Source organism: Schistocerca serialis, chromosome 3 (genome assembly GCF_023864345.2).
Source record: "Schistocerca serialis cubense isolate TAMUIC-IGC-003099 chromosome 3, iqSchSeri2.2, whole genome shotgun sequence".
Taxonomy (NCBI): domain Eukaryota; kingdom Metazoa; phylum Arthropoda; class Insecta; order Orthoptera; family Acrididae; genus Schistocerca; species Schistocerca serialis.
In genome coordinates this window covers 856,171,595-856,194,609 of record NC_064640.1, presented here as the reverse complement: position 1 = coordinate 856,194,609, position 23,015 = coordinate 856,171,595, and the positions used below count along the sequence as shown (strand labels likewise).

Below are 23,015 nucleotides of genomic sequence, written 5' to 3'. Positions count from 1 at the left end.
ATTTGATAAAGAGTTTTGGGAAACATCTCTTCAAATCTGAGTTTAAAAATTGACATGAACTTGATAAATTTCTGATTTACGTTGGTTTCTGCATAGACTTCCCTCCAATCTTCATATTCTAGCTGGGATTTAAACTGATGCAGGGCTGATTTGGAAAACATTCTTTTGTATGTACAAAGTTTAGGAGGAGTTTCTACATGAATGTTAGTTTTTAAGATCTGGTAGAGGTGGTCTGCTAGGCCCAGGTTTTGGACAACAATATGACATTTTTTACTATCAATATCTGTAGCTACATGATCTATAGATGAGGAGGATTCTTTCGTTATTCTAGTTGGACAATTAACAAGGGAGGATATTCCGTAACAGCTTAGAATATTCACATATATGTTGCTAGCCTTATCAGGCTTCATCATATTAATGTTTAAGTCACCACAGATAATTACATTTGCTTTTGGTCCAGAAACCCTATCTAAGCTTTGATTCAGTTTTGAGAAGAATATATCAATGTCTCCACTAGGAGAGCGGTACACACAAAATATGACTAATTTATTTGCTATGCCAGGTCCTATTATTTCAACAGCGGAAAGTTCGAAATGTTTGTCCTCACCTAGATCTAAAAGATCATATCTTACTTTAAATGACATACCTTTTTTTACATAGATACATGAACCTCCACCATTCATTGAGATTCTGCTATAGTAACATGCAAGGTCAAATGAGGCTAATGCAATGTGTTCAATTTGCTTCCCTTTGCACCAGTGTTCAGTGATACACAAAATTTGGCTATCAAATTTTTCCAATTCTACTTCTAGCTGTTGTGCTTTGTTCTTTATGGCTTGAATGTTTTGGTGAAACACTGTTAGGTATTTGTTTTCACTTATCTTGGTGGCACCTTTCCCTTTAGACCTGATGCTAAAAAATCCTTCAGATGAGCTGGTGGCATGGTTATTCTTCTGTTGATGACAGTGGAGGTGAGTCTGTTGCCGGTTTGACTTGGAAGTTGGTGTATCTGAGGGTATCTGCCTTATGTTAGTCTTGTAACTGAGGCCGGGTACCAAAAATCCTGCAGAGTTGAAAGTTTCCTGGTTCTTGTGCTTCTTCTGTTTGCTTCAGTTACTGATGATGATGGTGAAGCTGGTGAAAAGTCTTTCACTGTTGAAGACTGAGGAGCGGCCAATACTGATGAAAGGTCATTGGCTGTTGGCACATCAGGCGTTTTTTTTCTTGTTAATGATGCAGTTGCATAGTATGTAGCTGCTTCTGCTGAAGCTGCTTTGGAAACTTCTGTCCTAGTTGACTCATTTATCTCAGCTGTTTGTGACGAAAGTGGAGATTCTAGTGCTGGACCTGTTGTCAGTGATTCAGTTTCATTTTCTTGTTGGAAATTTTCAGTTGCTGTGTTTGGTGGTGGAAGTGGTATGGTCATGCTATTCTTGTCCTTAACTGCCTTCACTGCATTAAGGATTTCTCGACTAATGAATGATTTTCCGAGTTTATTTCTGTGAAGCCCATGCCTTGTAAAATGACTTCTCTCTGTGGATGGTACGTCCACATATGTGGCATTTGGGAGGCTTCGGCAGATTTTCTCAAATTTCCTATTAGTAACTGTGATTTCTTTGTTGACACAGGATTCTTCTATAAGATCATGTCTTTGTGGGATACTGGCAATGAAGAAGTTAACATCTGTAATTTTCTGTAATGTACTTCTTAGAGCTCTTGTGGCGAGTTTGCCCTCGTTCCTATAAACATCATTAGCACCTCCTATTATTAGACAGTTGCTTCCAAGCTTCAAAGAATGTTCACAGTCTTTTAAAACTTCGCGCAAGGGGGCCCCCGGTTTCGTTATTCCACTAACCTTGAATATAGTTTGCATGTTACACAAAATGTCGGCTAAGCCCTTTCCATGACTGTCTGAAAGTATGAAAATATCTTCTTTTTTCTTCTTACCTGTATTGGTAGATATCTTGTTTGCACGATAAGTATGTTCCATGTATTTTATGGTATTTCCTTTCTTGTTATTACAGGACTTCGTAGGCCTACTGAAATGATTTGTGGTCGCTGCATTTGATGAAAATACTTCCTTTCTTTGGCTCTTTTCACATATTTCATATTCATCACACGTTAAAAATTCAAACTTATTTGCTAGTGGGAGACGAAAGTGGCTAGGTAACCACCAAAACTGGTACCTGTAGGTAATTTTAAAGATGTTAGATGGCCAGGAAATGTTAAATTTCTGTTCCTCAGTTGCATATCAAATGTAATTTTTCCATGAATGCTGAGACTTTGTTGTTCCTGTCAATTATTTAATGCTCCCTGCCCTGCAGTGAAATTTAAACTGTTCATACATGTTTTTATGTGTGCTAGGAATGTTAGCTCTGATATGTATTTTAAATCTTTGTGACATTACATTACTACTCCTTTCACTTCAACAAAAAGAGAAATTTCCTCACAAATGGCAAAGGAAGTATTTTTCTTTTAAGCTGGACTGTTAGATCTTTTGGTGCTTCATTTTCTTTCTGCTTATAGTCCACTGCATGAAGGCATGTACAATAATTTTTATGTGGTACTTATTAGCTGAGTTAAATACTTTGTGACACACAGAATGCTGCAGGCTTGCACCAACATTAATTAATCAATTTTTGTTCACTTGTAATAGAGACATGGGACTTCCATGGCTAACCAAATCTGTTTTTCTCATTGTCAGAAGATGAAAATTTAGGCACTTATAGGGTGATGAGCATCAGACTAGTATAAATTAATCTTGTAGTAACTCTTACTTCTTTAGCCAGATTCAGTGTCATGGTATTTGCAAACAGAATGTCTAATCAGCATGTTATCCCCTTAAACATCTCTCATCAATGAGTAGCAGCTATTATCTTTGAATTATGTTCTACTTGTATGTGCACTCATTTCTTACTTCTGAAATTCTTCTGTGGAAAACAAATGCAGAAAATATGATTACAGTTTTCAAACTGCAGAAAAGGACTATAAGAGAAATAACAAAAAATAGTAGTTGAGCTCATTTTAAAGATCTGTTCATAGCACATAGTAGGGCTATGATAAAAAATATAATTTTAATAATCTTAACCAAATCAAATAATAAAACTGTAAAACTGCTGTCTCTATACATTCAAAAATTATGCCAAAAACTGATTTCAGATTAGGGAGTGTGACAGAAAACAATAAGAGTATTTTTAAAGGCTGTGTCTGTCTGTCTGTCTGTTTGAGCATGCTAATCTCCAAAAGTGCAAGACAAAATTTCATGGGGTTTTCATAGGTAACTTAAGCATAACTTGGAGAAAGACAAAGGATTTAATTGATCATAATCAGCTTATGGAAATAAGAGACAACTTAATTTAAAATCTTAGGAGTCTGCTGAGATGTATACCTCAGCAACACAATCACCATGGTGCATTGCACAAAAAAAGCAATAGAATCATGTTTACAAATATGGGATGAGTTGGTTGGCATTTGTAAGCAACTGGAAATGCCCTGGCGACTGTCAAATGATTGGCAGCTGCTGTGAATCAGTGTACTGAAAAGAGCACCTGAGATGTCATGTACACGTGGTACCAGTACCAAAGGTACCCCAAGTACTATCCTTTCCTGTGGATCCTGTCTCCTGAGCAGAAAGTAAGGGCTCTGTCATTACTCATCCACTTGACTGAGACTGGCATTTCAGTGGTAGATCTAGGTGTCCTACATGGGGTGCATGGGGACCAGGGAGGCCTCAGGGTGTTATACTGATCCCACTAACCAACAAATTCATGGTGCTGTCTCTCATTGAAACTGAAACTGAGCTAGTGGGGCTCACTTCACCTATTTTGGGGAAACCTGTTTTGTGCAGTGTCAAGAGGTGGCAAATTCAAAAGCATTGGGTTCTATAAATTGTAAGCAGTTGAAACATATGGTGAATGATTGTACCCCTTAAGGAAATGGCAGCAGAAGACAGGAAAGGACACCATGGACACTCAGTTTGAATGTCAGTGGGCTTCATTTGACATGTTAAAGAGGCTATTCCAGCAACCATTGAGGGAACTGGGTGCAACCAATTACAGATTGTGGCACATGTTGGAACAAATGATGACTCACGTCTACGCTCCGAGGTCATACTTGGATCATTTTAACAACTGGCAGAGAAGTTTGAGAAGAGCAGCCTTGTGCACAGAGTTTCAATGAAAGCATTGTCCCCAGAACTGATCATGACCCTTGGTCATGAGTTGACAGAAAGGACTGAACCAAATACTTTGAAGGCTCTGTGACAAGCTAGGCTGCAACTTCCTGGACTTGCACTATAGGGTTGAAAACTGTAGGGTCCCCCTAAATTGATCAGGTGCACCCTACACATCACAAGCTGCTACCCAGTTAGCTAACTGTGTGTGGGGTGTACACAAGGTTTTTTTTTGGAGTTGGTGACTTTCCATCCAGTCCAGATAACAATGGCTCTTGGAAACCCAGAAGTATCACTTAAAGACCAAAAGAAATGCCTCCCACACATGAGAGTATTAACTGCCAAAACATTTGCAACAAAGTACTGTAGCTCGAAATGCTCCTGAAGAGCAGTGAAGCTCACGTAATACTAGGTACACAAAATTGGTTGAAACCTGGAATTTATAGCAGTGAGATTTTTGGGGAAAATTTAATTCTATATTGAAAGGATAGGCTATTGAGAAATTGAAGTGGTGTATTTGTTGAAGTAAACAAGGAACTCAAATCCACCAAGGCAGGAACTGAAGCTATGTGTGAGAGTGTGTGGGCCAAACTCAGTATCAGAAGTGGGCATAGAATGGTAATTGTGTCCTTCTGTCATCCACCAGACTCATCTCATGATGTAACCAAAAACTTTAGAGAGAACCTCGGTTGGCTTGTATCTAAGTTCCCCAATCATACTATAGTCATTGGTGGAGACTTTAGTCATCCAACAATCAAGTGCAAAAATTAGTTTTGTTAGTGATGGTAATAACAAGACATCCTGTGAAACATTACTAAAAGCCTTCTCTGAAAACTCTCTCAAACTGATAGTTATGAACCCAACTCATGATCGAAATATATTGGATGTAATGGCAAAAAATAGACCTGACCTCTTGGGGGATGTCCACATCGAAACTGGTATCAGTGACCATGATTCTGTTGTGGCGGCATTGATTCTAAAGTACAAAGGACAACTAAAACAAATAAAAAGATGTATATGTTCAGTGAACTAGACAAAAAATCAGCAGTGTCATATCTCAAAGAGGAACTTGAAACTTTCACCACAGGGCAGGAGCATGTAGAAGAACTATGGCTCAAGTGTAAAATAATAGTTGACCATGCACTGGATAGATATGTACCCAGTAGAACAGTCCATGATGGGAGGACCCTCCATGGTATACAGTCATTGTAAAGAAATTTCTAAAGAAACAGAGAGTACTGCATAATAGGTATAAAACAAAGCATAAGACTATGCTTAATGAAATGCATTTGGCTATCAGGAGAGCAATGTGTGCAGCCTCCAATGACTACTATAGCAGAATATTGTCAATCCATGGAATTCTGGTCATATCGAAAGGCTGTTAGTGGCACCAGGCCCTAGCAAATGAGATAGGAACTGAAACTGAAGGAGCAAAGCAAACACTGAAATGATAAACACGAGAATTGCCTCAGTTTCATCCTCATACCACTTAAAAGATGAGTGAAATCAGTATTAATGTCAGTGGTGTTGAGAAACAGCTGAAATCGTCGAAATTGAACAAGACTCTAGGGCTCAATGGAATCTCTATCAGATTCTGTACTGAGTTTGCAACTGAGTTAGCCCCTCTTCTAACCATAATCTATCATAGATCTCTTGAACAGAAAACTGTATCCAGTAGTTGGAAGAAAGCACAGGTCACAACCATCTACAAGAAGAGTAGTAGAAGTGATTCACAAAACTACCATCCAGTATCCTGGACATTGATTTGTTGTAGACTTTTAGAACATATTCTGAGCTCAAACATTATGGGGAATCTCGGAAAGAATGACCTTCTCCATGACAAGCACACTGATTCCAAAAATCTAGATCATGTGAAACTGAACTCACACTTTTCTCACGTGACATACTTAAAGCTTTAGATCAAGGCAAGGTTTATCCACAGAATTCTGGGGAAATGCAATCAGTTTACAAAGGAGATTGCTTAAAAATCACTCATGCAACCCATTTTAGAATATTGCTCAAGTGTGTGGGACCCTTAGACCCTTACCAAATAGGACTAATAGGGAATACTGAACATACACAAAGAAGGGCAGGCCAAATGGTCTTAGGTTTCTTTCACCCATGGAAAAGTGTTACAGAGACACTGAAATACCCCATGAATATACTAGAACCCCCTACACATCACTCACTTAAGGATAATGGGGACAAGATTAGAATAATGTGCAGAAGCATTCAGACAGTCATTCTTCCTATGCTCCATATGTGAATAGAATAGGAAGAGACCCTAATTTTAACTGGTACAATGTGACATATCCTCTGCCATGCACTTCACACTGGTTTGCAGAGTACAGATGTAGATGTAGATGTGCACTGTGCTGTTAGTTTTGTAGCACACCAAAGAACCAACAGATGGTGCTGTTTTTTACCTCAGTGACAGAAGTATGTTCTGAAGTGTATGTCAATGACAGAATTAAGTGCCACAATCTTATCTTTATGAATACACGCTAATACTGAATTTACTTGGCTTGAATTCATGGATTTGCTTATTTTGCTCTGTGTATTAAAAACCAAACAAAATCACCTTGCTTCTTTCAATTGGCTTTATTTGCATTTGACTTCTTGTATAGGAAAAATGGATTTGTTGAGTTTGCTTTGTGATTTGGGTGCTTGCTTATTACATTTTAATTTCTTTTTTTATGAATAAAATGGTTAGAAAACAGTCAAGTCTTTCTTCTCAATACACTAGAATGGCAAAAAGGCTGAGGACAATGTAGCGTCAAGAATCCTATTAATATCTTGAAGTGAGGCTTACTGCAGCTTGACAGCAACAGGTTTTAGCTTGATCTTTGGAAACTTTTTCCAAAAATGAGGTGCAACATATCTCTGATAAAAAGCATCATGCTTTATCAACCCAAGGAAGTTCAGCATGTGCCACAACTATTTCTTGAGCTTGCTCTGAATCTTCAAATGAAACTGACATTCTATTTAGTGAGTGCCAAATCAGATCAGCACCTAGACAAGATGGGCACTGTTCTTCTCTCTCAGCCTGCTGTATTCCATTTATGCTCTCGCTTTAACCCACTGTAAAATTCTCATGATTCTGATGCATGTGTTCATAATTCTCCATGCCTAATTCTAAATGCTGCTGGTGTAAGTCATCACTTTCTAAGGCTCTAGCAATATTAATCCTAGCAATATTGTGACAATCTCAGTCATTACTTATGTGCTCCTCAAACAGTGCTTTTACGTAAAATTGTATGACTGATTATGCCATATTTTCTTGAGTTGATGGAATGGTCACAAACTGTATGTTTTGTAAGGCCCTGAAATGACAAAAAGGAATGGCCAGAATGAGTTGGCCAAGTGGAAAAGTGCATATTGAAGTTTCTCAGAACCCCCTGAAACCTTAAATTTCTGCAGAATGGTGAACATCCACAGGCAAAACACTTTTTCAATAACATCTGTGTATACAATATTGCATTTCAAATGACATCTTTCATCATGTAACAAATAATGAAAGGACCATTCATTGGTGTTGTACTCGTACTGCCTGAAAATGAGCCCAAGTTTTTTTGTTTATAGTATGAAGAACAGGCAAATACTTTCCACATCTTAACAATGATCTGGTTGCTGTGCTTCAAAACATGCTGCATCAAGTGAATCCATTTATTCACAGTATTAAAGCTACATTAGAGTCTATTCTGCAAGGGCAAAATAATGATTACAGATTTTTCATTGTTTGCAAATAAAAATGCCTAGAAAATGGTAGAGTCTTTCTCAATATAACAGAATGGCTATAAGACTGAGGACTATGTGGTATCAAGATCACAGTATCAGTTGTTTTCCACATGGCCAGATGTATGCGGCTCTTTCCCATGTTAGTGAAGCAAATAAGCACTTTCTTCATATCCCCAATCATATTACTTCATATATTGTATACAAAGGAGATTTATAAGTCAAAAACAATTCCCACACATATGAAACCTTCGGAACAGCTATAAATAAATACTCAGGCAACACCTAGTTTCTAATATAGTTAATAATAAAACACATCTATCACTTCATAACATGGTTTTGCTCTATAATGTGTAATTAGTTTCCTGTAAAATGTTATAACAAAACTTTCCATTGGATGATACTAACATCTCTTTGAGAGCTCAGAATTTCACTCATTATAGAGGAATGTTAACTCAGTTTTTCAGGCAAGCTAATGGGTGGTTGGTGTACACAGAATGGAAACCAGACATAGTTGTCATGGTCTTGATGTTAGCGACAGCATATGTAGTGTGTCCAAGGACTAGTACTGAGAAATTAATGAACTTCATAGCCTTAGATTTTTACATTGTACATGCTTCCAAAGAAGTTATTTCATAAACAAAACAGTACTGTAAACAAGGGATAAGCCAAGCAGTGTTGCACTGCTTTTTACAGACTGTGCTTGTATGTTGGATGATGCAGACTCTAATCCCCATCTAGTTGTCCTGACTTAGGTGTGGTTTCCCTACATTTCTTTATTCAAATACTGGAACAGTTCCAACTAAAAGTTGTGGCCAACTACTAGTCCCATCCTTGTCAAACTATATCTAGAATTATGTAAATTCATGTCTAATATTAATAATGTTTTTTGTTCTTAAACTGTAATACTATAACTTGTCTCATATTCTGGTAAAAGTGATACATGCATGAATACCACAATAACAGCAAATACTTTTACTACTGCTACTACTACCACCACTACTACTATTACTGCTAATAACAGTAGTAGTAGTAGTAGTAGTAGTAGTAGTAGTACACAGGCTCTGTATTTTGGACTGAGCATTCCTGTCCCTTGAGGCTTTATCAGTACAGCCTGAGTTAGAAGTAGTTACTAAATGATAATTTTATACACTGCAGCATCATGTGGCAAATAATCATCATATATTACTGCTGTAGTTTTAATAGGTGAGTTTACCAGTGAGTCCATTATTCATTTTTCCCTTCTTCTGTTTGGCCCCCTTAATCAGTCTCTTGAAGGGTTTGATGTAGCCCATGATGGCAGGGCCAATTTGAGAAAATTTCTCCACACAAGCAACTTATTATTCCCCCCCCCTCCTCTCTTCATCATCTCCCCCCCTCCACCACACACACACACACACACACACACACACACACACACACACACACACACACACACACACACACCCACCACCACCACCACCACCATTCTACCCCTTTTCCCTCACATAGTTTCACCTGCATCAGTTTTCTCTACTAACTTCAATATGGACTTTATACAAATCTTGCAAATCTTACAAATCTCAGCTACTATTTGTGATGTGTTCTGTATATGAATCTTACAATTGCTTCATAAATAAAACGCTGTTGTAAACTAGGGGTAAACTGAGAAGGGTTGCAGTGTTTTTAACAGACAGACCTAGTATGTAGGGGAATGGAGTCTCTAATCCCCAGCTTGTCATCTGGTTTAGGTTGTGGCCCTCTCAGCTTGGTGCCCCAAGTGGCAGCTTTTTTTGCTTAGGCCCAAATTGGCCCTGCATGATGATCTCCTCTCCTCTTCAGCTTAACCCAAACATCTTAAATTACATCTTGGATATATTCCAACCTCTCTTCCCTACAGTACCCTAGAAGTTACTCTAGTACCACAGAAGCTACTCCATGACATCTAAATGCACAACCTATATTCCTGTCCCTTCTTTGAATCAGTGTTTCCCACAAATTCCTTTCCTTACTGTTTCTGCAGAAGATTTCTAATTTCTTACCTTATTGCTTATCACTTTTATCAGTGTGCTAATTTTCAGTGTCTTTCTGTAACAGCCCATCTCAATCACTTTGATTCTCTCCTGTCCTGGCTTTCCAAAAGTCACTGATTCATTGATACATGGTGCAGTACTTCAGACAAACATTCTCAGAAAGTCCTTCTTCAAATTACGAACTATGTTTGACAATAGTGGGCTTCTTTAAGTTGAGTAATGCTCTCTTTGGGGTAGTCTGCTTCTTATAGCTTTCTTGCTTTCTTCACCATGCATTATTTTGCTCCCAAGAGTGCATAATTCTTTCACTTTATCTACTACATGGTCCCCAAATTTGATATTAAGTTTACCACTCATCTCATTTCTGCTACTTCACATTACTCTTTTTTTGCTACCTTTAGGAGACATTATGTGATGGCATGTGTTCCAGTTTTGTCAGTCTCTACTTTATCAAATATTGAAGAGAGGAGAAAGTTGACATCCTTACAGAACTTGATATTTTAGTAGATAAGTCTTATGTAATCATTGCAAATATACTGTAGTAGCACACTTATTAGCTGATTGAATAGTTCTTCCATAGTTACTAGCTTATTATATTTTCTAGGATTCTATTACACATTTTTCAGATAGTCAAAATACTCAATCTACTTACAACCATAGATGAATTTGAAGAATGTGTTCCTGTCAGTTTTATTCACAAGGTACAGGCCAAGCTTCAGGAAAGAAATGAACCTCAGGAACAGGTATGGAAAACTGTGATTCTCATAATATTTCATAATTATTGAACATTTTAAAGGCATTGTTAAAAGTCCATAAACTGTGCTGCATATTGTACACTGCCAGTGGTGTATCGCAATGAAAATTCTTAATTTTAGTTCTTTTCATCAATTTAATGGTTTTGTAGTTTAACAAAAACTTAACAGTCCTGAACAGCTCATTGACAGTATGTACCATTATTTGACAAACTTTCTCAAATCTATAAGTGTAACACCTCCTACAGATTTATCTCTGGCTTATCAGTATCTAGGCTTACTCGGTATCTAGGATTTTGTGTGTGAGATGACTGATCGGCAAGATGGTGCAGTGATAACGTTAAATTAATTCTCCAAGAATTAGTTACATGGGTGCAAATTATTTTTGTTACGTGATTGACGACTTCATAAAAAAAAAAAAAAAAAACACTTCTCATTTTTTTTTAATTTTTGAGTTTTCAGCACAGTCTTGTAATCATCCCCAAGATTCATGATTGGTTCTAATCATATATGACAGAAACAATCCTTGTCCCAACTTACTGCAGCATAAATATGTGAAGGTTTTAGAAAAACAACCTTTGTCAAAATATAATTTCTGACAAAAACAGTGTTTGTCATTTGGCAAGAGGTATTTTTGTGTGAAAGCATGCGACAATGCAACCTCAATGTATACTATCGCCTTCATAGCACTTGTTGGATTATTTCAATCTACCCTTTTGGCAAGTGATGGTTCAGTGTCTGTGGTTCTGTTATGAATTTCTGAGACAGTGTTCAGTGGCCTAAAAAGCAGAAATGTCAAGAAAGAAAGGAGAATGTAGTAAAGAAGAAGGTGATGGGTGAGGAACACATGATTTATGTCAGCAAAAGTGTTCCCACAAAATGGCTTAACAAAGTGACCTCTTTATTGTTTCATTATTTAAAAAACAGGTGACACCTGGAGAGAGATTTAGTTTTCATTTCAGAGTGAAGGGCTGGTCAGAATAAAAATTTTGTCATTAAATATTTTCTGTACATGCTAGTGCACAACCTGGAAATGTTCCACTGAATAACTTACATCTTTTCCATGAGAGGTGATTCTTTTTTGCCCAAAGATCAAGATTTCTCCTTAATTTCACTTAAGAAACTGAATCTGCACTAGCAACATTTTTGTGCAGGACAGTTATACAGGACCTTGGCATACAATTATATGGTTGCTCTTCAGAACAACGTAAGCTTCTACATGAGTTAACTTTCAGTCAAATTTACAACAATGAACTGAAGATTAAGATGTTCAAATATCAAAATCTCAAGGCCCGATCTGGTACCGCGCGCCACAGAATTTGAATCCCCGCCAGACGTCATGGACATCGAAGACCCCTAGAGGTCTCTGCATCATGACGGCGCACACGTACTGGCCTGCATGTAGTGTGAGGGCACCACAGTGGAACACGTGGTTCCAGCAGCCAATAGCAATGCCCCAGATAGAGTATTTAAGAGCTGGCCTCTCGCTCTGCCAGTGAGTCTAATCATCGCGTGAGTCTCGACAACTCGCCTCGACAAGACAGCGTGTTTATCGTACTTTGATCTCTTTAATCGTGGACATCTTGGATTCATTTGGTTGTCTCTGTCACTCCATTGCATCTTGCATGTTGTCGTTGTAAGGTCTTTCTCCATCATCCGTCATTGTTTCACGTCCGTCCTTTCCGTTTGTTTGTTTGTGCACGGGCCACTCTCCGTTTGGTCCCGCCACACTTTCTTGGCCACCCTGCAACCGTTCTGGTCATGGTCACAACAGGTTACAACACCCATCTTCCTCATTTGATGAGTAATAGCCAAAACTTTTTCCAAACACTGATTGCCTGTGGAGAGGGAGACAATTGGCTGAACTTGCATGTGACAACAGAAGTGAAAAGGACCAGTGAACATTTATTTGACCAATTTTGTGTATGTTTAATGTAACTTAATTTTTTGTTCTGTAAAATATCAGTATATTATAAGGTTTATAAAGTAAATTAATGCACCTGCTGAGTCATTCCATCATACTCCCTGTTACATTTTCTGACAAAAACAACCTATGACATTGAGAACTTAATTTGAAAAAAAAAAATCTTATTAGCTATACTGGATGCAAAATTAGTACAGTGTCATAAAAATGATTTAGACATTCCCAAGAAGCCACATGAAGAATATAATTACTAGCAAGATGTTATACAACTATTCAGAATGTTGTTTCACTCTCCTCGAAAATGAAAATTTTTGACAAGGGTCATTTTTGTTATGAAGTCTTTTTAAAGTAAACACAATTATGTAATGTGCATATTTTGTCCCTTTTAATTTTATACCTAATGAAGTTTGACAGTCAATAACACATTAAATATCTATAAGAAATACGACTGTCTCTAACATATTTCAGTATTTATTTTTTTATTTACACTTCTAGTTCCATAGGACCAAATTGAGGAGCAAATCTCCAAGATCATGGAACAAGTCAGTACATGAAGCTAATAACAGAAAAAATAAAATGTGTATGAATCCAAAAAAAAGTTAAGCCATAAGTTTAAGTAAACACAATCAAAAATACAACATAAGAATCAGCTTAAGTTTTCAAGGAACCCCTCAACAGAATAGGAGTAGTGACCCATGAGGAAACTCTTCAGCTTTGATTTGAAAGTGCATGGATTACTGCTAAGATTTTTGAGTTCTTGTGGTAACTTATTGGAAATGGATACAGCAGTATACTGCACACCGTTCTGCACAAGAGTTAAGTAGGTGCGGTCCAAACGCAGATTGTATTTTTGCTGATTGTTAACTGAGTGAAAGCTGCTGATTCCTTGGAATAAGCTGATATTGTTAACAAGAAATGACAGTAAAGAATATATGTATTGAGAGGACAATGTCAAAGTACCCAGACTAGTGAGCAGGGGTCGACAAGAGATTCATGAAGCTACACCACTTATTGCCCGAACTGCCGATTTCTAAGTCAAAAATGTCCTTTTAGAATGGGAAGAGCTACACCAAAATATAATGCCATATGCCATAAGCAAAGTCGACTAATTTTCATGTCGAATGATCACTTACTTCAAATACTGTTCAAGTAGTAAAAATGGCAGCATTAAGTCTTTGAACAAGATCCTGAATGTGGGCTTTCCATGACAGTTTACTATATATCTAAACACCTAAAAATTTGAACTGTTCAGTTTCACTAATCATATGCCCATTCTGTGAAGTTGAAATGTATAGTTTTGCTAAATTATGTGTCAGAAACTGTAAAAACTGAGTCTTTCTGTGATTTAGCTTTGGTGTATTTTCTACAAGGCATGAACTTATGTCATAAACTGCACTATTTGAAACAGAGCCAATGTTTCACACAGCATCCTTTACTATCAAGCTACTGTCATTAGAAAACAGAAATATTTTAGAATTACCCAGAATATTAGAGGGCATATCATTTACATAGATAAGGAACAGGAGTGACCCCAACACTGATCCCTGGGGCACAGCCCATTGGAGTGTACCCCACTCAGGCGCCACATCACAGCCAATCTCAAGCTTGTAAATAGCAGTGCTATTTTGACATTACAAACAGACAAAAGAAAGTCTTGCACCATGTGTAAGAGTAAGGATTCAAGTGGAGTGGGGAATGGAAGAACAAATCTTCTGGAAGGAAAAAATCTTTATCATGAAATAATAACAAAATAATTTACAAAATAAATCTTTCCCTTTGAAAGTAAACATCTGTGAAATCAAAAACTGCTGCCAATAATACTGAACACTGTGTTGTTTAAGGTTGTCCTACTCTTTGAGCTGAACTGGCTTTGAATCAGCAAATTCTATGGTGGTTCTAATTGTGTTGATTCATATCTCCTAGAGGAAGGTTTTCATGAGGTGCTTATGCATTACTGTCTTTAAAGATGAACCCATTGCAAAAATGATGAGAATAGGCTGGACAATAGATGTAGAGGATACTGTCCTGATTCTGTACTGTTCCACGTTGGTACATGATTGATTTATGTATTTGTTCTTGTGTCAGAAATGTTCAAATACACAAGCTGACAATCAAATCAGGAAATAGATTAATTAGGCGGGGAAAACACAATGATAAATTAGGTAGGGAAAACATAACATTTATGGTGGAGTTGTATGTTCATATTACACATGCCCAGACTTCACAACCTTCATGGCACTCAGAATGGCATTAATATCACCATTCATGCAGGATGGCGGATACAGAAGGCACTAAAGAATGTAGCTTGTAGTTGACACTTGCACACATTTTCAGTACATGTAATCAATGTTAAAGTCCCATTTCTTCATACTATCCTTGCACCTTCACACTCCAGATCATAATATGTTCAGCAGTTTTCATGCCAACTAACTTTAACTGTGTCCATGGGGTAGTGGCTCAATTGCTGTCATCTGTCAGCAGAGCTGAGGTAATCTCTGCTTTCATAGTTTGAACCTCACCTTCTAATGAATCTCAGTAAGCTCCTTACATAGCCATATGAACAGCTTCATAGGCATCAGCTGTTGAGGAAGAGAGATATGTCTATACACTGTCTCGCCAGCCACTGCTTTGTGTACAAAGGGTGGCACTGTTCCACCTGGGTAATCACCCTAAATATTTCACTGAGCACTGTCTGTCTCTCTGGGATGCAGTAATCTGTACCAGACTGGAGAGGAATTTTCCACAGCAGAAAAATACAGTGTCCTTGCAGATGATATGGGTGGCAAGTGGGAAAATCTAGTAGCATGAGCAACTTTGATAATGGGCAAATTGATTTGGACTAATGCATCTGAACAAGCATCTCAGAAATGGTTGAGCTGGTTGACTGTGGCAACTGGTTGCAACTTTCAGTGAAAAATGGTGAAGTATGGTGAAAGGGTGAGTAGGTGCAAGATTTAGGATGTCTCACCTCATTACAGAATGTTGAGATTGGAGGCTTGCCTCCTCTGTAAATCAGGATGGACAGTGATCTGTGCCACATCTAAGGCATTGTACAATGCTGTGCAGGCACAAGTGTTTCAGAGCACACTGTTCAGTGCAAATTGTTGAAAATATGTCTCCACAGCAGACCACCCCCGTGAGTTCCTGTACACACCCAATGAGGTTGTCAGTTATGATTGCAGTGATCACAGGATCATCAAGATTAGACTGTTAATCAAAGGAAATGAGTCACCTGGTTGAATGAATCACATGTCTTGTTACACTAGCTGCAGGGTCATGTTTGAATACACTGTCATCCAGGTGTACAGCTGTTTGACACTTGCACTGCACCACCCATGCAGGTCATTGGGAGAATGTTTATACCATGTGGGACATTCAAAATGGCTCTGAGCACTATGGGACTTAACTTCTGAGGTCATCAGTCCCCTAGAACTTAGAACTACGTAAACCTCACACACACCCATGCCTGAGGCAGGATTCGAACCTGCGACTGTAGTGGTCGCGCAGTTCCAGACTGTAGTGCCTAGAACCGCTCGGCCCTCCGGCCACTGGGGGATATTCACCTGGGCTTCCATGGGATTTATGGTAGTATCTGAAGGCACTATGACAGCTGTGGACTACATGAGAATTAGTGCAGACAACCTACATCACTTCGTGCTTGATTTATTCCTGTCAGAAGGTTATCTGTGCATATCACACAGACAGAATCATGCTACAGATTTTTGAGTATTATTATAGTGAACTCATGTTGATGTCTTGGCCACCAAATTCTCCTGATGTGAACCTAATGGAACATACCTGGGACTCTATTGGGCACCAAATCCACACCCACAAATGGCTGGCACATGATTTACAGGAACTGCATAATCTGTGCAAAGATATCTGAAGCCACAAACCTCTACAAATCTATCAAGGACTTGTTCAATCTATGCCATGCAGAATTAGTACTGTGTTGCATTCCAAAAGTGGGCCAACACACTATTAAACTGGTGGTCAGACGCATTGTTTCCTCAGTGTGTAAGAGCTCTGTCAAGCATTCTTACTGGATATTCTGGGGCACAAAATGCTGTAATCAGGCTCCTGACCAACTTATATGTACCTCATGATGAGTTCCTGTGTTACATACATGAAATGCACAGACTTGTCTCTTAGAAGAGTTTAATTTTTTCTGGCTCTGTTTATAGCACCTTGATAGATTTCTAAGAGCAGTTGTTAGATTTCTCTTCATACTGTCAAAGATTTTGCTCTGTACAGAAAATGCTATGCCAGCTACATACAGGGAACTTCTTGTACATGGAGCCAGACCAAAACCTGAGTGACTCTTCCCTCCTGCTAAATCCATGGGATTGCATGCCTGAGAATTCTTTGGATCCTGGCCACCTCAACATGCTCTTCCCTCCTGCTAAATCCATGGGATTACATGCCTGAGAATTCTTTGGAACCTGGCCACCTCAACATGCTTCTATGATTATCATCAGCCATTAAAGCCTACATTTATCAATGAACAGAGCTCAATGTCACTGACCCAGGTATTCCATTGTCTACCTTCTTCATGCTTCACAATACTTGGGGATTTGTAATTTTGTTCTTCATGGATGCTTAGATGGCTCCCTGTACTAATAACTTTTTGTAGTCAAAAGAGTATCGAGAGTTAGGTTTTATTTCCAAAAAACCACAAATTGTGCAGGTAATGAAGGTGGTGCAAAACTATTTTCAGCAGTAAATACCACAATAATTGATCGCATTTAACACAAACACTTAGAGAAAATAACTTTTAATGAAATTTTAGGAAGGACCAAGGACTTTTCTCTTTTAAAAGTTTTTTGTCATACCTCTGAAACATATTTTATCATTGGGTGACTTATCAGTGATATTTGTAGAGCTTAATCAACCACTGTTCCCAAGACAAAGACAACTCTTAGGGCAGTAGTGGACCAATGTAGATATTATTTTGTTGACTTTCCCTATACCCAATGTATTTCGGCAGGCAGGAGAGCTTGTTAGGGTGTAAAAATGTGTAGTAAAACATTCCAGTGATGAATTAAGGTACTGATGAAGCCATGTCTGTGGGTGCAATGTAGTGTGGTACAACTCTACACATGCAAAAAAAGTGTACACTGCCCTGAATGAAACCTGCAGGCTGATCACAGGCTGCTTGAAGCCAACACCAATACAGAAGCTGTATTCACTTGCAGGTATATCCCCACCCAATAATAGATGCGAGATAGCTGCTAGCAATAAGAGGCAAAAGGTCTGCAATAACCCAGCCCACCCCTTGCACAAACATCAGCCACCACCATCTTGACTGAAGTCTAGGAAGAACTTTCTACAGTTTTCTGTTCCAACTGACAGAGATCAAAGTATAGCCAGTGTTGAACTGTGAAAAAAAAGACATCCTGTCAATCCAGAGCAAGACATAATTGAAGAAACTCTGCCACCTGGTCACCAAGAAGGATGGTGCACATGGAAGTCCTTGAACAGACTGTGCTCCGGTGTTGCAAGAACGAAGGACAACTTGAAGAAATGGGCTATCGCATAAGGTGGAGACACATTGTGTGAGTGTGGAGATGAACAAACCACAAGCCATCTCCTGAAGTGTCGTCTCTGCCCATACTCTTGTACAGGACTGGAACTGGCCTTGGCTTATAGCAATGCAGTCAATGTTGCCAAATACTGGACACAACCAGTGTAAATGTGTTTCTTCTTCTTCTTTCGATTTCGGCCATCTTTGGACCACGTTCAACAATTCACTTGCCCGGCTTTTTGATCTTTTTTTCTCTCTTCCCAATATTTCCTCATCATTTTCGAGTGGTTCCTCCTCCGCTCTTCTGACCATTTCCTGTTATTATTCTTTAGTTTCGTTTCTTCTGGAAAACACTTAATTTCGTTCACTATTTGTCTAAACTTTTCCCTGTCCCTGATTGACTCACGGGTGACATTAAAATAGGCCAAATCCTTTTTCACCATCTGTATCCATTTATTGTTGGTTTTTTTGTTCCTGTTACTATGTTCAAACACTTTTCTTGTTAGTCTGTTTCCATCCATCCTCGACAGGTGACCATAAAACGTTAGTCTGCGTTTACGCATTGCCTCACTCACTTTCTCAATAGTTTTGTATATTTCCTTATTACTCTTTAGCTTGTACTCTTCTCCAATCTTTCTCGGTCCTAATATTTTTCTCAAAATTTTCCTTTCTTTCTTTTCCATGTTTTCTATTTCCCCCTTTTTGTTAAGAGTTAGGCACTCCGATGCATACAGGCATTCTGGTCTAATGACAGTTTTATAATGTCTTAATTTAGCTTGAATCGAAATGTTTTTTTTGTTATATATGTCTTTGGTTTTTTGAAAAGCAAATTCCATTTTCCTTGCTCTCGCCTGGTTTGCACTCTTGTCTAAACCATTCACTTGAATTATTTCACCTAAATACTTAAATTTTTCTACTCTCTTAATATTGCCGTATTTAGTAATAAGATTTTTCTTGTTATTTCTATGATTAGACATATACACGGTTTTTTCAAATGAAATCTGCAGTCCAGCTCTGGCCGAAACTTCTTGTAGTTTCTCCAGGTAGTTCTGAGCTATTTCTTCGTTTTCTGTAATTATTGCCAGATCGTCTGCAAAAGCTAAACAGTCCACTTCTATTTTTTCTTTTTTTGTTCCAATTCTGATGTCATTCTTGGTGCCTTTGAGTTCTTCTTTCCATATTCTCAATATCTTTTCCAGTACGCAGTTGAAGAGGATTGGGGATAAACCATCACCTTGTCTAACACCTGTTTTAATTTCGAACTTCCTTGAAATTTCACCCATAAATTTAACTTTGGCCTTACTGTTTGTTAGCGTCTGTTTGATAATTTGAATTGTTTTCGTATCGACCCCAAATTCTTCCAATACTTTCAGTAATGTTTCTCTATCTACCGAGTCGTATGCTTTTTTGAAATCTACAAATACTATTGCAAATCTCTGGCCTCTTGAGATTCTGTAACGAATTAGTGTTTTCAGGTTAAAATATTTGTTCAACACAGGATCTACCTTGTCTAAAACCTGCTTGATATTCACCTATTTTTTTATCCAGAACTGGCTCCACGATTTGAAGTAATTTCCTTGACAAAATTTTGTATCCTACTGGTAGTAGCGAGATCCCTCTATAATTATTAACATTCATCTTATCCCCCTTTTTGTGTAGTGGGTGTATCAGGGCACACTGCCAGTCTTCAGGAATTCTTTCTTCATCCCAGATCTTCTTAAACATATGTTCCAAAACTTGTGGGAGGTTGGTATCCATTATTTTTAGGATTTCTGGTACTATGGAGTCTTCACCTGTGTTTATTATGTAAAAATTGATTTCTTACTTCTGTGCATATTATGTAAATACTGATTTCTTACTATTGTATGTATTATGTAAATATTGATTTCTTACTCTTTTTTCCTGTGTGTTCATTTTATTATGTTTATATGTCTCTGAATTACTCATGTATACAAATATGTATATTTTTAAATCAGCACAGTTTGTGTCCTGGTACTTCTGACATGAATAAAATAAAAAAAATAAAATGCAGATGTATGTATTTAGATTCTTACTCAAAAGGGAATCAGACATGATTCAGTTAAAACACATGGTTTTACCAATTTACATACTCTTCGTAAGAATATTCCCTTAAGCTATAATCCAACTAATCTCTTCCAGCAGGAGTTTTTCTTTAATGGGCACATGTTTAAATGAATGATGGGATGACACTGACTTGCATTTGGGGGTGATGGTGGTTCAAATTCCCATCCAGATATCCAGATTAAGGTTTCCCATAATTTCCCTTAAATCACTTGAGGTGAATGCAGGAACGGTTCCTTTGAAGGGCTTGGCTGGTTTCCTTCACCAGCCTCCTCCAATATGCGTTAGTGCTCTGTGTCTAATGATTTTAAATCCTAATTTTCCTTTTCATGGATATGTGTAAATGAGTCATATAAATGTTAATCAGGATCGACTCCACTGCTACTTCGTAAGAAATTAAAACTTAATTGATAAGTTAAAGAAGTGATCTGTGAAGTGGTACACTCTTAAATTATTGTATCTATGCATGTTTGCAAGATGTTTGAGCCACTGAGTATTTTATCAAACATGTAAAATATACAGGGCAAACAAATTTGATTACCGTATGTTAAGAAGGGGCCACAAAAGTTGACATGTAGTTATTGGACTATTAAAACTGGAGCATATAGACTTCATCTGGGTATGTTGTGAGGAGATTTAACAGATCTACAGAAAAGTGCAAAGGCTATTCAACAAAGTGAGTAGTTCATGGAGTGTTTTTGGAAGATTACATAAATGTTTCCTGTGAAATGCTATGTGGTGTTCATGACAGCTTTGTATTATAAACATGCAGACATTTTGTGTGTTTATTCAGGACCTCAGGGGAGAGCCCGTTAAAATATTTGTCATCCTTTTTGTTTGTAGGCCTCCTTTTCTCCACAGTCCCAGTTACACACATAATTTAGGTTATATTCTGTCTTTCGTGGCTGTAATAAAAGTCTTATTCTATTTAGACATTAAATATCATCAAATGAGGACATTCATGAACCGATGAACATGGTAGTTGACATGCATGTTTTCACCTTATTTTGTTTATAGGATTTTAACAAATAAATTACCCATTGCATGAAATATAAATTTCAGTGACCAACAATGGAGGAATCCAAGATGAGTAGCAAGCATATATAAATAGTTTTTCAATATTATTTCCAAAATTTTCTGCAATGTGTGTATGTGTGTGTTTGTGTGTGTGTGTGTGTGTGGGGGGGGGGGGGGGATTATTGTGGAAGTGCATTGTTTCATGTTGTGTATTGTATTTATCAGTATTTGCATAACCTTGTTGCTTTTACAGGCTACATTGCTGATGGACACAAAATTCACATTCCCAGTAGTATTTCCTTTCAAACCATCAAAAATCAAGCTTGAATATATAGAAGTACCAGAGGAACTGGATTTACCTATGCTGAAGAAAGTTTAAAATTGGGAGAGTAGTGTTCATTGCGAAGACACAAATGTACCTTACTAAGAGGTTTGCATTGATTACCTTTTGAGTGCTTGGTTTCTGCTGTAAAGAACATTGAAATTGTAATGGCTAACTAAATTTCACATTAAACATTGATTAAAAACCCACAAAGTTCACCTTGTTTATTGTTTTATTCTAACATGCACTTCATTCTTAGTATTTTGTTCTAATGTGAACTTGGGTGAAAATGACAGGTTGCTTAAACTATTACTTGTAAAAATTTCTTTGCTATAATAAAAGTTTTAATGCTGTATGGTGCAGAGATTCCTGCAAGTTATGAGTGTAGAATGTAAAAGTCATCCATCATGTGTTTGTTCTGAATAACAAATGCTACTGCTTTGTTTATGGTCCTAATTCACTATCAACAACAGATATTTGAAGATGTAAAAAAACATGTCATTGTGCTACATTCATCTATTTACTTGTAAAACAACTGTCATTTGCCTCCAGTATCTGTGAAAACAAAACTTTTTTCCCACAAGTCTAATGATAGGTCTATATTATGTGGAGTAGTGTCTTAATCCCCTCTACTGTTCCATAATGATGTAACATTTATATGTCCTTTAACTACTAGATTATTTTTCCTTCTCATTACAATTTCTTTCAGGAAAGCAGGGCTCAGCAGTCACAGCAATAAGAAGTTATTTTCTGACAGATGAGTAACCATAAAAAATTGAAACAATTAAAATATAAAAATTTTTCTTGTAAGCATATTGAATGTTTCATCATCTTCTAACTTTCCACCACATAATTGGCATTCTGTTTACCTCACATTACTCTTCTTCTCCATCATCTTCTTCATCTTCATCTGTTGCTCATTAACTCTTAAATAAATATTGCTTCATTCTACTAATTTTAGGATGATTTTTTTAAATAGCCCGCAGGAGTTCCTCAGTGTTGGTCAATCAGGCATTCAATGTAATCTACTCCAGGGCTCTTAAATGTCAATTTGTATCTATAGTATCCAGAGAGGGCTACTTTTTAATTTCCTTTTTGTTTTAGTGAAAAGATGTTTTCAGTCACTTTTCAGCACCAGATTTCTTCTTTGTAATTGGAAATGTGGTTCATCCATAAAGGAACAATAGATATACAAATAAGTAGGTATCTGGAGGGTACTATAAGAAGAACATTGTGTATCTTGGCCAATATTGCCACATAAATGAATATTATGTCTGCTATGTGCCACATCTTCAATGACATGATTTTTCTTAATATCACTTTAAATAATCCAGAATGATACTTCCACTCTGCAGCAGAGTGTGCGCTGATATGAAACTTCCTGGCAGATTAAAACTGTGTGCCGGACCGAGACTCAAACTCGGGACCTTTGCCTTTTGCGGGCAAGTGCTCTACCAACTGAGCTACCCAACAAGC

The 23,015-nt window shown here is 37.6% G+C and overlaps 1 protein-coding gene across 1 annotated transcript in view; it reads left to right on the top strand.

Annotated features, from left to right (window-relative positions):
* LOC126469603 (unconventional myosin-Va-like) overlaps window positions 1–21,726 on the top strand; it is a 225,031-nt gene extending 203,305 nt beyond the window's left edge. The window contains exons 10-11 of the mRNA XM_050096726.1: window positions 10,545–10,661; window positions 21,471–21,726. Of these exons, the coding sequence (XP_049952683.1) occupies window positions 10,545–10,661; window positions 21,471–21,596 (243 nt within the window). The 3' untranslated portion in view covers window positions 21,597–21,726. The remainder of the gene's footprint in view (window positions 1–10,544; window positions 10,662–21,470) is intronic.
* The last annotated feature ends 1,289 nt before the right edge of the window (window positions 21,727–23,015 follow it).